General features: G+C 39.5%; 1 protein-coding gene across 3 annotated transcripts; it reads left to right on the top strand.

Moving 5' to 3' along the window:
• Positions 1-2,475: 2,475 nt before the first annotated feature.
• On the top strand, positions 2,476-13,844 carry mpp4b (MAGUK p55 scaffold protein 4b). 3 transcript variants are annotated; one of them, XM_020600624.1, is made up of 22 exons: positions 2,476-2,741; positions 3,368-3,488; positions 3,577-3,698; positions 4,125-4,202; positions 4,305-4,388; positions 4,519-4,650; positions 8,049-8,130; positions 8,407-8,492; positions 8,719-8,793; positions 8,890-9,086; positions 9,504-9,562; positions 9,670-9,687; positions 9,778-9,819; positions 9,905-9,925; positions 10,049-10,063; positions 10,600-10,641; positions 10,821-10,994; positions 11,119-11,199; positions 11,387-11,480; positions 12,194-12,302; positions 12,526-12,660; positions 13,009-13,844. In XM_020600624.1, exons 2-22 carry the CDS (start codon positions 3,425-3,427, stop codon positions 13,198-13,200), a joined length of 1,902 nt encoding a protein of 633 aa, XP_020456280.1. In that variant the 5' UTR covers positions 2,476-2,741; positions 3,368-3,424; the 3' UTR covers positions 13,201-13,844. The 3 variants fall into 3 exon arrangements, with proteins under 3 accessions (XP_020456280.1, XP_020456279.1, XP_020456281.1); XM_020600623.1 differs by having other exon boundaries at positions 10,040-10,063; XM_020600625.1 differs by lacking the exons at positions 8,049-8,130; positions 8,407-8,492; positions 8,719-8,793; ... (11 more) ...; positions 12,526-12,660; positions 13,009-13,844 and adding exons at positions 6,214-6,604; positions 6,733-7,672.
• The last annotated feature ends 232 nt before the right edge of the window (positions 13,845-14,076 follow it).

The raw sequence follows: 14,076 nt of genomic DNA, 5'->3' as shown, positions 1-14,076 counted from the left end.
CATGAAGTTTGGTTTAAACCTTCCCATTTAACCTTTAGTGTTTCCAGTGTAAAAAGAAAATACTGAACAGCAAACAGTTTGGATAGTGACAGAAATTCAAAGAAGCACTGAAACATCATGTTCTGCATTCTCATTGCACATTGTACTTGTTCAGTAAGTCACGTGTCTCCAAAGTTGGTCATTTTGAAGTTTTCACATAATCAGAAGAACTGTGTTCTTTAATTTGATTTAAAATTCTCTCCTATTTCTGGAGATAATTTAAACATTTAAAAACTGCATTGTCAAAAAACTGGATAATGGGCTACTTCACTCTGGAACAGCTTTGGAGATGCATGATCTTTACACACTAGCGACAGGTTTCCTTCCTTACATACTTATATTATGGTATGTATGTGAATGGCAATCATCAATAGAAATCTTTTTTACAGTGCTGCAGCTTCCTGATTAAGCTCATCTGGAGGCAGGTTATTACAGATGTGATGTTCAAAGTGAATTCTTTGGACCAGCTGTTAAAACTAACTGTTCTTTTTTTAAACCATTTACAGCACTGTTAGACATGACTGCTTGGTTGCGACTTGCATCACACATGCCAATTTATAAAGGGGCTTAAGAGGGATTAAATTTTTTTGTTTTTTTTTTTTATCGTGGGTTTTGTTTTATCAGATGGTGGAACAGTAGAAAAGTCAATGGATCAGGACTCTTTGACGATCATACATCAGGAGAAGCTGCAGGATTTTTGAAATCCTAGCAATAAAAAAAGGTATCAAAAGGTTCGAATTCAGATCTAAAATTTAAAGCTGTTGTTAACTAAACCTTTGCTCATAACGGTTCAATATGATTATTAGTTAAAGGCTGCATTCTATAGTAAAGCTTTTACAAATTATTTCAACAAAAATGTAAAGGATTGTCCCCGGAGCAGTTCTTTAAGCTGTTATAAAATGTAGTGATTTGCACAAATATCCCTACAGATGTATTAAACATCTCATTTGCATATCTCATACTTCTATGACTTTAAAGTGATTTTAATAACCCCTTCCCTGATTAGACTGTAGGCGCCTGACACTTAAACAAATGAAACAATACTGTGATTGTGACTCACAAGTTAACTCCCAAAAACTATAGACACACTGTAGGCAGAAATTAAAATATTCCCCAGGTTTAACATGAATTTGACCACCAGAGACTTTTAAGTTCTTTTGTTTTATGTTTTTATCTGCTCTCTTCAGTATATTGTGTAGATGCTCAACACAGGCTGCTGCTGCCACTTGAAAAGAAGGACAAACTGATATTTTCAGTAAATTCAGTATAACTGACTTGTAAACCAAACTACAAATGCAACATGGGACATTCAATGTACTAGTTGCAAACTAACTGACTCCCTTTCATGAAATGGTGTTTTAAATCCAAACTGAATGGTAATGTGGTTGATACAAACTGAAGATACTGTTCATAAGCTCATGTTGGTTTATGTTTTAACCCAGCTTATTTACTGACCTCCATGCCTGTTTACTATGAAAATGCCCCAGACTGCCTCATACTGTTGCATTGTGTGTTTAACAAAACAGTTTTGTCAATGGAATTTGGTGTTTACTACTGTAGCTGACGTATGTGTTTCAGATGGCTGACATGATGCCCACCTGTGTCTTTTACAGGATGTCCAATGTATTGTACCACTAAATATAATAAAAGGACAATAAACTCATTTGATGGACGTTACTTACTAATCAACTTCCGTTTTTTTTTACAAACTAACTATTATTGTTGCATTTTAATTCATGAATAATTCAGTTTATTGACATATTTGAAACCAGTTCTACAGAGACTTTAAGAGGAGCTGCTATATGAGTGGATTTTTATTTTTAAATGTCAGTGTTCTTGTTTTACAGGTCAAGAGAGTTTGTTCACTTGTCAGAGGTGGCAGGTGTTATCACAGCTGAGGCACTAATAAATCCTCCAGGCACTGCTTTTTTTGAGGGAGGGTGAGAATTAACCAACAAGCACGGACCCTGTGTGTTTCTGTTGAGTGAGGAGATATCATCTCAGTGTTTTGGGGACAATAAGGCATTTTAGGACTTTGTTGTCTGATAGAGGGAGGGGAGATTATGTTGAATCTCCATGGGAATTAGATTACTGATCAGGAGATTACCCCAATTCTTGACAGATTTGTGGTTTGAGTAAAGACATAATGCTCTGAGCATCATGTCAACTCTCTATTAACTCCAGCTGTTGTGGCAGATTAGCAGATCTTTTAATTACTTAAGAACTTTTGGCCTTTGCAACTGCTGCTGACTTTTTGCCTATTACACTACAGTCAAAATACATTTTCCCCCTGAGAACTGAAATCATAAAACACTTGTCTAAACTGTGAGCACAGTGTGGTGAAGCCTTTTCCTTGTCTTTTTTGAAGTAGCACCTACATCCCTCTTCATCAATTCATTGCTTTCTCTCTCCAGAAATCCTCCTGTGTGCCGCTGAAAGAGAGAAGAAGATTTGGAAGCTCCGTGGTAACCAGCCAGCCGGTGAGGGAGGAACTGGCTTCCAGTGGCCAGAAGCGGGCGGACTTGCCCGGGATTAAGTGGGGATTGTGAGAGATTACAGCCCTCTCTCTCTCGTCCCCCATAGCTTGATGCAATCGTAGTGCTCCATTTAATCTCTGGGGAGTGTTTTCCCATCATATATACAAATAAAACCTGCAGGAGCTGGAGGATAAAGTTGGCATCACTAAGAACTCGGACACAGAGGTAAGATACACTAGTTGCATTTTTAAGGCGAAAAGGAAGGGCACAGAGACCGTCCTCTTCCTCTTCTTTAACTACGTAAATTTGCCAGATGGCTGTTTACCTCTTGAGGCTCCTCCTGTTTTATTTCTTGCATGCATGTTATTTTTGCTTGACTGCATCACACCTGTCATTTTGCACAGCTCACACCTTTGTTATTATTCATAGTCCTGATCAGGAATATAAATGCAGTAAATGTGATTAAACTTAGATGATTAAACAACTGGTCCATTACTGTGTCCTCTTTAATGTCAATTTGATCTGCTCTGGGTACAAATAGATTATTATCTGAGATATTTTCTGAACATATTTCACGTTTTTGTTAATATAAGTGATTGCTGTTCTCTGATGGTTCACCAGCCAAAGATTATGTTGTAAACATCTCTGTATTTTTAACACAATTGCTCTTAGGAGCTGCTGTGATGTGCACCTATTATTGCATAACCCCAATCGCACTAACAATTTATGGGGTTTATTGGAGCTACAGGCCTCTGTCAAGTGCTGAGAGGCCAAAGGAACAAGGAAGGTGCCAACATGTTTAATAAACTGCACCTTTCTCCTCTTAAATAGTTGTTACTTTATCTTTCTAGGTTTTTATTCTAGTCCTTGTAAACAGCAGGAGGTTGGAGTCAGAGGTTGGCTGTTCCATGAATATGAGGCAAGCGACGGAAGCTCGGGTGTTGAACCCCCACTATGACCTCGATGAGCACGGTCAGTGGGAGACATTAGCTTGTTGTTACTATTTATTATTGTTAATGTACCACTTAATAATCCATCGGTGTGTGCTTGTGAGTTGTAGGCCTGCGTCAGATCCTGGAAGATGTGACTGAGGAGGTGAGGAGGTCTGTAAAAAAGGACATTGACGGGGCAGAGATTCTCCATAGTCTGCTGAACGCCTCCTGGCTACAGTCACTGCTCAAGGTGTGCAAACACTGTCCTCTATTTCACTAATCATTTTGACATGGACTCTGCAACAAAACTCTACCAGAGATTAGTTACTTTTTCTGCTGTTGATAACTGGCTGAACATAGAAAAGGAACCATAGGAACAGCACCTAGATTTTAATTTTCAGGTGGCATTTGGCACTTTGCATTTGCAAGACACACTCTTCTTCTGCACCATGCACCTAGACACTTAGAGTACCACATCCTAAATATTTGTAAATGCAGAAAATCATTTAAATCATTTACATAAATATAAAAGAGGTAGTAGTCTGTGGAAACTTTGGACTTTGGAAAAGACTAATTAGCATACTTAATCACAAAATAACATCAAAACCTAATGATATATAATACAGAAAATGATTTTATCATTACAGGTTAAAGTATGTGATGACATTGTTTTCAGATTTATGAGTGCCTTCAGTGGTACCTAAGAAATTCTCCAGTACCGGCTCTTGACTATGCTTCAGGACTTTCACTTCAGGTTAGAGTCTACCTTGTTTTATTAATAATTTGTTGCTTGCAGAAGTAGAAGTTTTTTATTAAATGTTCTTTTATTACATGTGTTTTTTTTTTGTCTGCACAGTTGTTGATTGGCATTAGATCATCACCAGGCTGCTCTGAAGAGGCCAAAGAGCTCTACTGTCTGCTGCAGCAGCCCCACCTACAGGTGAGACTTCACGGTTCTTATTCTCTGACCTGATTTCCCTCATTTTGACTGAAGTACTGTGTCTTTTTATTCTGATCACCAGACAGCAGTGTGAAATTTAAAAAATCTGCCTGATCACGGTGTCTTCTAGGCTTTTCTCTCAGCTCATGATATGGTGGCCCAGAAGGACTATGAGCCAGTGCTGCCGCCAATGCCCGAGGACCTGCCTGGTGATGAGGAGGCCACTCGGATCATCTGCCTGGTTAAAAACAAACAACCTCTGGTGAGATCCACAGCTAATGCCTTATTACTCACTTAAGAGTTAAGCATTGCTATGCTGTGATATAGTTTAGAAGCTCTGCTTTAGTTGACTGACTCAGTATTTAGGCACTGACCTGAAAAAGAAGTCACTTTTGATGCGATCACCACATTGTTATGTATGAATTTTCTTTTTTAATCCCTCTTCACTAAAACAGCTTTGTTGGGATTAGGGATGCCCATTAAACAAATCTGTCTGAGCATAAAATGGCTTCAAACTCTGAAGTCATGGCACAAAGAAACTGAATCTTTTAGCTGAGTGTCCTTGGGAAGTAGACATACTAAAGAAACTGGGACATTTTGTTTTGATTTGTCTTTCTGACCAGCATACGAGCAGTTCTGTCCGAGAGTTTTCTTGGTCTTCCAGATCTCATCTTGACCTCCACAGTTCCCCTGATCTGCCATCTCTTAATTACATTTCTTACTGTGGAAACTGCAAGCTGACAACGCTTTGCTATCTTCTTGTAGCCTTCTCCTGCATTGTGGGCATCAATAACTTTCATTTTCAGGGTCTTACACAGCTGCTTAGAGGAACCCATGGTTGCTGGGTGTCCACAAGTGTGTGCACAAGGTTTGAAGAGTCAAGGTATTTGTACAGCTTTGAAATTGGCATTTACCAATGACAGCTGTTGCTGTGCATCAGATCTAACGAGCTGATTAAGGTCTGAAACCTTGTGAGAGACTTTGAGACTCTGGAACTCTTAGGGTGCCCAAACTTTTGCACCATGCCATAATAATGTTTTTATTTTTTATTTTTGTTCAATTTATGGCATAAGAAGTAACTATGCATCACTGTTTGCTGAAAATATTGTGCATTTTTTCCATTTCCAAGAGAAACTGTGTTAACATCTGTTCAAATAAAAAAATCACCAAAATCTGTTATTTATCAAGGGGTGCCTAAACTTTTGCATAAGACTGTAGTTCTCAGGATTGTCATGTGTGACTGTGACCCTGTCTCTGGAAAGATGCACTGATTAAGTTGACTGAAGTTATGGTTGTTTTAATTTGTGTGGAATAAACTATTACTATTAACAAACTATTATTTTTTGTCTGTGAATCACATAGACATGAGTCTATAAGCTCAACCACAGTGCAGTTGTTATTCCAGTACTGTGTCAGCAGATGCACATGAAGATTTTAATATGTATGATTTTTTGCTAAACATAAATCAAACAAATTCAACAGAGACCATATGTTTGATTTTTATAATCTCTCATTTGTGTAATTGTCTGTTGATGCTACAGATGATTTCCTGTCAGCAGAAACTACTAGAAGGGAAGGCTTTAAAGGAAAAAACAAAATAGTCTGGAAATATCAGACACTAATCTGCAACATTCTATAAATGTGTACAGTTTCTTTAATAGAGGATTTTAATAATGAGAATGATTCTTGTCAATGAAGCTTCAGTCCTGGTTTTTATAGAAGATATTCCATCTTTTAAACTTTAGCTTTTCCAGTGGAAGTTCTTGATCTCCATTGCCTTGTTTCACACCTCCTTCTACCTTTGAGTGACTCTGTTGTCTCACAGCTTTGCACCAACCAGAGAGACAGGCTGCTGCCGCCTAGTGCTTCACCTCCCTGTGCAAAAAGCTCCAGTCACTGGGACACCCAAAGATGTGTGCCCCCGCAGAGGCTTCACCAAGGTGGTGCATTTGTAATCCAGAGCCCTGCTGCTGGAAGCGTGGATGTCAAGGATTCATTGTGGTGTAGTGTCCGTAGAGGCAGCTACCCTCTAAATGAGCCGTTATGTCATCAATCAGCGGCTCGGCCGTGCCCTCCACCTCATTGTAAACCAATCAGTAACTGTCAGGTGTGCTGTAGCAAGCCGCTGAGTGAGTGTAGAGTTTGTTACACCAACTTGCTCTGGAAGCAAAGTCTGAACTGTTCTGCGCCTTCAGTCTGCAGCTCTGTTCTGATTGGTAAGGAAAGATCTGGATCTTGATTCTCCCATAATTATAGTTTTAAGCACTTTTAAAATTCTACAAGCATTTTCCAAAGCAGTAAAGTGATTTTTTGTGGATTAATAATGTCTGTTTTATCATTGGAGATAACATCATGGAAGAGATAAACAGTGAAAATGAGGATGAGGCCGGAGAGTCCAGCAACACCCTGTCCCCACGTCCCACGTCACAGCCTTGGACCATGTCTCCCCACTGCCTCACTGTACCCTGTTACTCCAATGCAGATGACTACCTGCAGCCAGGCCTGCCTCCAAGGCTCAGAAACCAAAGTCCTTGCATCCGAACGGCTCCCCCCAGCCCCATGCGTCCACATCATGTGGTGGAAATCCCGCCAGTGGAGCTTGCCAAGCAGGAGAGTCTGGACGAGCTGAGGACGACAGTGCTGCTAGCCGCCAGCTCCATGAAGAACAGCACCAAGGACATCAAGCTCCTCGGGGAGAAGATGGCAGCGGCAAGTGAACGCATGACGGAGACAGTGCAGGACAACTCTCAGGCTTTGGTCCTCCTGACTGAGGTGGTGGAACGGCTGCAGACGGTCCTCGCCACCACAAGGGGCAATAGCAACACCCCAAAACCTGCAGTGTCTGAGCGAGACGGCATATCTAAGAAAATCCAAACTCCAAAGACTCGTGAATGTCCATCTTTGACACACCAGTCCAGATGTTCCTTCCCTTCACCTTCTTCCTCCAGCTCCCTCAGCAGCTTCCTGGACGCTCCCTCCACCTCCCAGGGGACCAGCTGTCTATCTGTATCTTATCGTGGGTCACCCCAGACTAGCCTCAAAACCAAAAATGCCCCTTGGCCACAAAAGGAGCATGTCCACACACTCCAAGCGTCCAAGCATCCTCTGACTAATGGCTTGTTAGATGAGCCCAAGGAGGCATCCAACACTGTGAAAGGAAGGCGCTCAAACAATCGGAAGAAGAAGAAGCGGAAGATGACTTGAGAAACAAGGAGGCTTGTGGAAAGTGTGGACTTCTAGAGTTCTTTCATGCCCTCTTCAGTGAATGGCTGACCTGCAAACATGCACAGTGGTAGCTGACATTTATTTTGTTGCATTTATTGTCATTTTCCTCTTTTGTTCATGCTCATTTCAGAGGACCGTTTCATTCTTTCATTTTTTCCACATTTCGTCTCACCAACAGCGGTTGACGTCTGGAGCATTCATTTCAGTACCTTCATCAGTATGAATTTGAGGCTCTGCTTGTGCCATTGCTACTTAGTTTGGGCCTAAACTATCATCAATTAAACCTTCCATTTCACCCCGATGTGTTTTGTGGCTTCCCACAGGCAATATTTACTTTGTTTGTTTTCATTTCTTTGATTCAGTTTGACATTTACGTGCCTCTACTCCACATTATAGCAGGTTTATTTATTCTGTGTTTTCTCCTTTTTCTTCTAGGGAGCGACAATAAAAAGAAATGAGATCACCGGGGAGATCTTTATTGCTCGGGTGATTCACGGAGGGCTGGCTGATAGAAGTGGTAGTGTTTTCTTCCAAGAATGTTTATTTTTCTATATTTATCATACATATATATATACACTGCATGTATTTTGTACATATTTACTGCTAATCAGGAGTTGGAATTACTTTATTTGATTGCCAAACAGCCAAGAAAGTGCTACACTTTAAAAATCTGGGTGATTATTGTGTTAAAGCAAAATGAACTCAGCTTTACACTGAAAGAAGCACTTAAAAGTCCATAATAATAAATGAAATGTGAAGTTTACAGGCTATTTTTTTGTATTTGTGTGTGTAGGTCTGCTTCATCCAGGAGACAGGATTGTAGAGGTGAATGGTTTTCCTGTGGGCGGGATGGAGCCTGAGCAAGTTATCCAAGTTGTGGTATGGTCATTGTCTGATGAAACACTTACTGATCTCCTGTCTGGTGAACTATAAATGTCACAAGCTAATCAGGATTTATAGCAGTCCTCCAGAACAATTAGTTTAAAAGCATGAGGCAGAACAGCCTTTTAATTCAACCCATGTTCACAAATTTATACTGAGTAAAGCTTTAAAATGTCCAGGAGACATGCACCTCTGATAATAAATCCATGTTGCTTCGTTATAGCAAGCAAGGGCACAAGGCACTGTCACATTCAAGGTGGTTCCCATCACAGAAAGGCCAGTCCACAACCACACCATGGTAAATCATCATCTTACCTGCCTTATTTTTTTTTGCCTGTTTTACACACAAAATCATCCACATGGCATTTTGATAACCTGCATTGTTGTGTGTTAGCTGTATGTGCGGGCCATGGTTGACTACAGCCCTCAGCATGACCCAGCCATCCCCTGTGCCGACGCTGGCATGAGCTTCAGAAAAGGTGATGTCCTGGAGATCGTGGACCAGACGGACGTCCTCTGGTGGCAGGCCCAGAGACTGCCACGCACCACAGCCTGCGCGGGCCTCATCCCCTCCACTAACCTGCTCAAACGGTCAGGAAGGGTTGTATTTGTTAGGTTTCTTGCAAAACTATTCTTTTGTCAGACTTTCCAGTGGAACATTTCTTTCCACTGTAGTTAAATTAATTTGACAAAAATATGCTTTGTACTTAAACATAAGCTTTGCTGGAGTCCTTGTAGCTTGATGTAGACTAATTGTTGTTTCAAGCCTCTTTAGTGTGATCATTTGTTTATTTTTTCTGATTCATTTCATCACTCTTTTGATTTTGTAGTGTTACTTCGACAGACATTTGAAAACATCCCCTGGGGTTCTGGGAAATTGTTTCAATTTTTCCTGAAACTTTATAGACCAACTGTTCACCAGCAGCATTATGACTTGAAAGCCGATGCAATGTATTTGTTGTAGTTTGTATGTTGTGTGTAATCGTTTAAACCTGAATGTTTTAACAGAAAGCAGAGGGAGTTCTCGTGGTCTCAGCCTTATCACCAACACGCCTGCGTACAGACCTGTAAGCTTTTCTCTGACTTTTCTCAGACTAAAAGTCCAAGCAGTTTCCTGTACAGCTTGGTTTCACAACTTGAGTGTTCATTGTGTTTTACCCCACACTTTCTGAAGTGAGCACTGTAGAAGAAGGTAAGGCACTATTACATTTGTTTTAAACAAAGCTCAAAATTACATATTTTTTTGCAAAAAAACCTTTTTCCGCTTATTTTCCACCCACAGAGGAAGATATGATGGCCATTGATGAGAAATGTGTTGAAGCAGGTAAAGCCTCACCTGTCATTAATCACTCTGTTGACCTGTCCTTACCACGTCTTTGCCTCCTTTGTGTGTTTTTTCTTTCTGACAGATGAGGAGGTATTTGAATCTGGTAGGTAAGTCTTTGTTGATTTAATCTGTGTGGATTCAAAGCATCTCTGTTTCGTCCTTCATCTGAAGCTTTTGTTGTTGTTTTGTTTCCAAACCTTTGTGCTGTCTGACGGAGAAATGTCAGAGGAGCTCAGAGAAGGTGAGAAACCCATTCTTCTGTTCATCTACCTTAAAGCACACTGTAGTCTATTGTGAAAGCATGAAGGACAGCCTAAGAAATAAAGTGAAGAAATGAAACAGTCCAAAAATTCACAAAAAAAATAAGTTAATGTGCAGTAAATTACTGTAAAAAAAATTCACAATGCATGTTTAGTATAGAGTAACCCTGTGTTTTAATCTGTCTGATGCATTATGGGAGTTGTAGAATTGTTGAATTTTTGACCAACATTCTGCTGCTTTGTTTTTGACCACCTTTTTCTTTTTTTTAATTCAAATATGATAGTACAAATAAATAGATTTTTTACATGCTACTAGTCATGCTCAGAACATTGTCACATTATTAACATTAGGTAAAAGATATTGTAAGACTGGATTTTTCATACAATGTTGCTCTTAATTTCTAAAGATGCCAACCTCTTTATTGTCATATTATCATATCATTATTATCATAAAAGTAATTTTTCTCCTGTGTTTACATTCATATGTTCAACCTTGCTTCACATCATGGAAAACCAGAGGAGGATGACTTCAGCACAAATACTGAAGGGATCTATCTAGGTAATTCTCCAAACACTGGAACAGTATTATACTTACCTGCACTGATATCTGAGCATTAAAAGTCAGGTTGAAGTGAGAAATTGAAAAGGGGAAATTACCATTTTCTAACTTGTTATTATCATGAAATTATGTTTAACTCCTCAAAGATTAGTTGATTCTTTTTTTCATGTTTTCTTCAGCGGGCTTCAGGCGCAGCATGCGTCTATGCAGGCGACACTCTCACAGCACCACCGAGCCATCCTGCCACACTCGCTGCTCCAGCAGCTGCTGCAGGGCCCTCAACAGCCCCTATGAGGAGGTGGTGCTTTACCAGCGCGACCTGCAGGATGCTCACCGCCCCATCGCCCTCTCAGGTACATTAACTCTTGCAGAGTGGACACTACTGGTTTTAACAGTTTCATTCCATCTTAACAATGAAATGCAGTTCCATCACTCTGATTGAATGTGTAGGTTTTAAGGGTTCTCTGTTCTCCTCAGGTCCGTCTGGCGTAGGTGTGAATGACCTTCGGAGGCACTTGATTGAAATGAACCCCAGCATATTCCAGGGAGCTGTACCTCGTACGTCATCCCATGAATTTAAAGTTAACCAATGGCCAAAATTTATTTTAGAACATATGATGCACAAAACTATTGTCTCTATCTGAAAGCTGTGCTTTTGTCAGACTGTATGAAAATCTTTTGTCTCATTGGAGAAAAAAATCTATGTATGAAGCCTGATCAAAAGGTTTCTCTTTTCTTTCATCAGACACCACAAGAGCCCCAAAAGGATATGAGGAGTCTGGAAGAGAATATTTCTTCACCAGCCGAGAAATCTTCAACAACATGGTTTATAACAACAGGCACGACTGTCACTTTGTCTCTGATGTGAATGATGAATGATATAGTGGAGACAAACACAGATCATTGCTGTTCTTTGTCAAAACTAAACACAGTATATTCAGCTTTATGCTTTTTAAATTACAAATTGCTCTTTAACTAAATATAAATATAAGTATTTGAACATATTTAGAAGCATTTTTACTTATTCATCCTCTTTGTAGTGTAATTGGAATAATTCTAATGTGATTTTGACAAAAATCTTGGTTGACTTTTTTATTTCATCAGCACAATGATGACAAGCTTTAAATATAGGCAAAAATTTGAGGGTAAAAACATTTCCTTCAGATATTAATGATGCACTGCTAATATTGACAGACTGTGAGGGGATGGTGTTTTGTTGTGTCCTGGTGGGTGGAAACGTCACACTGACTCTCCTGATTAGTTCAATATGATTTAAAGAATTTGTCATTAGCTGATGATTCCTGAAGACACTTGTTGACCTGCCTTACAAGGCCTAATAAGTTATGAAGTTACTGTTTAGTTGTAGACATTTGTATTATCTATTTGCTGCAGGGGTTGTATTTACTTATTTTCACATCAAAAATCAACAAAAGACATAATTTGGCCAGACTTTTGCCTGCAGCTCTTAAAATTAATTTGTGAATAACTTTTTTTAAAGTATTAAGTACTACTAGTTCCTTTGTGCTCATTTAAAATGTTTGTTGTCCTGCAGGTTTCTGGAGTACGGGGAGCACAAAGGAAATCTGTACGGCACCAGCATTGAGTCTGTGAGGGAAGTTTTAAACAGTGGAAAGATATGTGTCATTGACATTGAGCCAAACGTAAGTACTACAGAACATATGTACACTTTAATTTTTTATCTATTTCAAAGTTTAATAACTTTATTTATTTCTGAATTGATATCACTCTGTTACCATTAGAAAATAAGCTCTTAAAATTACCACTAATATAAGTACATGTTGTTCTTCCAGTCACATTTGCATAAAGATATACACAGTAGCTATAATTTGTCATTCTTCGTTTGTGTTTTATCGCTCTGTTTAGTCTATTCAGGCAGTGAGGACCCATGAACTGAGAGCCTATGTTATTTACGTGAAGCCTCCGCCTCTGGAGCGCCTCCGGCAGACCAGACAAGACTCGTACATCACCACCAACTACTACGTCAACCGGACATTCAAAGTAAGCCCAGGGCTGGTTTAGATTATTTTGATCCGTTTTGAACCTGCCTTACTTTTTTTTTTTCATTCAACACTGATACAGACTTTTTTGGTACTTGTTTGCAGGGAAAGTGCAAGTCAGACTGACCATTTTTATCATGATTTTTCTCTTGATTTAAAGTGTTTTCAATGTTGTAAAGAGGGCAAAAAACTATTTCAATTTTGTTGAATCATTGATGAGATAGAGATAAACAACATTTAGATGTTAAAATAGATGCTAAGCAAAGACACGCTTCTTTTTTTAGCTGAGATATTTTTTCCAGTACCCCGAATAAATTAGAATCTTTTTGGCTCTTATTTTGTCCAATAGGATGAAGACTTCCAGGAGATGGAAGAAGCAGCCCGGAAGATTGAGTCCCACTACTGGCAGTTCTTTGATCACGTAATTGTCAACGATGAACTGCAGGACTCATGTGTCCAGCTGTTGACAGCGGTGAGAAAGGCCCAGGACGAGCCGCAGTGGGTTCCTGCCAGCTGGATACGATCCACCACTGAGTCGTAAGACAGGATGGAAGAGGAGGAGACAAAGGGGCAACACATTTGGGGAGAAAAAAAAATCATCCGAAAAAGCTTTATATATTGAAATTAGTATGTTTTATGTCTAATGCTGCAAGTTATAGGGGAATAAGGCATGAAAGAATTCTAAATAATGTTGATCCAGTTGTCTGGCATGCTTGATCTGGTTCTTAAGACACTTCAAATCCCAAATCCCCAAAGATAAGATGTTGATGGACTCAAACCCAGAGAAATCCTTGAAACTGTCATTGAGGCTATTATTTTAAAACAATAATTGTACCTCTACAACCTGGGGCATTTGGAACTACAGAAAAACATGTTAATTTTCTGCCCTGCTCCCCATGCATGACCACAGACCTTCAATAAAATGTCATCTCTTTCCAATAGACATACTAGAGAGCAAAGGTTTTGTTAAATGTTTTGTGTTGTCTGTCATTTCTTTGTGTTATAGCTACTATAGCCTAAAAAGTGTCACTGAAAGCCAAAACTTGTTCAAGCTTTACGATTATGAAAATGCAGTGTTAGGCAAGCTATCACAAAACAACATCAAATTAATGTGATGACAACTATGTTTCTCAAGTTGTGCATGCAAGACAATTACATTTTATTATTTGTACATGTTTGTGACATTAAAAACACTGCTAATAGCAATTTATTCATTCATTCAGCCCTTGTTACCTTGGCTTTTATTTTATGTATGATTTTTATATACATCTAAACAAAATTCCCCACTCATCCACCACTTTGGAGCGGTCTTATTCCTTCCTTCAAGCTTGGGTCCCCTACCAGAGGCCTGGGAGCTTGAGGGTCCTGTGCAGTATCTTGGCTGTTCCTAGGACTGCACTCTTCTGGACAGAGATCT

The sequence above is a fragment of the Monopterus albus genome, unplaced genomic scaffold, assembly GCF_001952655.1.
Source record: "Monopterus albus unplaced genomic scaffold, M_albus_1.0 scaffold48.1, whole genome shotgun sequence".
NCBI lineage: Eukaryota > Metazoa > Chordata > Actinopteri > Synbranchiformes > Synbranchidae > Monopterus > Monopterus albus.
The sequence above is the reverse complement of the archived record's forward strand: the minus strand, read 5'-3'. Positions and strand labels throughout refer to the sequence as shown.